This window comes from Wolffia australiana, chromosome 3, assembly GCF_029677425.1.
Source record: "Wolffia australiana isolate 7733 chromosome 3, ASM2967742v1".
NCBI classification, from domain to species: domain Eukaryota; kingdom Viridiplantae; phylum Streptophyta; class Magnoliopsida; order Alismatales; family Araceae; genus Wolffia; species Wolffia australiana.
Window position 1 is genome coordinate 3509240 of NC_135837.1, and position 761 is coordinate 3510000.

The window sequence follows — 761 nt, forward strand, 5'->3', positions numbered from 1 at the left end:
CCCTCTAACTACGGTATCCGGTATCGATATCCGTCTATCCGTCTATCCCTCAGAGACGGATATCATCCGATATCCGATTTTCGATTTCCGATATCCGATTTCCGATATCTGGCACCGTCCCATTTTTCCCAGGTATCGGATATCGGTTGTCCGATACCGGATGACGGACGGATATCGGTTGGGCGAACCCTACTCTGAGTAATGGGATTCTCAGGAAAAAAGCCAATTACCTTATGAACCAATGACCTGGACCATATTTATAGGAAGAGGTCATACCTAATCCTCTTTAGTCTATCTTAATTAGAAACATCATTTTAATTAAGATAGGCTTAGCCTTAAACAATCAATTACCATACTTATTGTTATAAATGTCTTAATCCTGTCATTAAGTGAATCATATATAAATTGGGATTTATAATGATAGCTTAACAATATGCCATTATATACATACACATATATAATTGTCCATAGATTAAGAAATTAATCTAACAATCTCCTACTTGGACAACATATATATATATATTTATATGTTAATAGACTATTCCATATAGTCACTTTAGGAGCTCAAATTCATGCTATCATTATTTTTCCAATGTCATCATCATCATCATCATACCAAACCTAATTCGCATGACCGGGTAAAGAGAGTGATAGGATACAGGTACACATACAGATAAATAAAGAGAAATATGAATACACATACTATTAGAGATAGACAGAGATGTGGCGAGAAGTATGAAATCAAGAGGCCTCTGAGAGGA

General features: G+C 35.7%; 1 protein-coding gene across 2 annotated transcripts in view; it reads right to left on the reverse strand.

The window, feature by feature from the left end:
• Positions 1-581: 581 nt before the first annotated feature.
• The window catches only part of LOC144701474 (protein MALE DISCOVERER 2-like), a 6361-nt gene continuing 6181 nt past the window's right edge, over positions 582-761 (reverse strand). For both annotated transcript variants that reach the window (XM_078573282.1, XM_078573280.1), the window contains exon 9: positions 582-761. This exon is cut by the window's right edge and continues 238 nt beyond it. In XM_078573282.1, coding sequence (XP_078429408.1) covers positions 742-761 — 20 coding nt within the window. In that variant the 3' untranslated portion in view covers positions 582-741.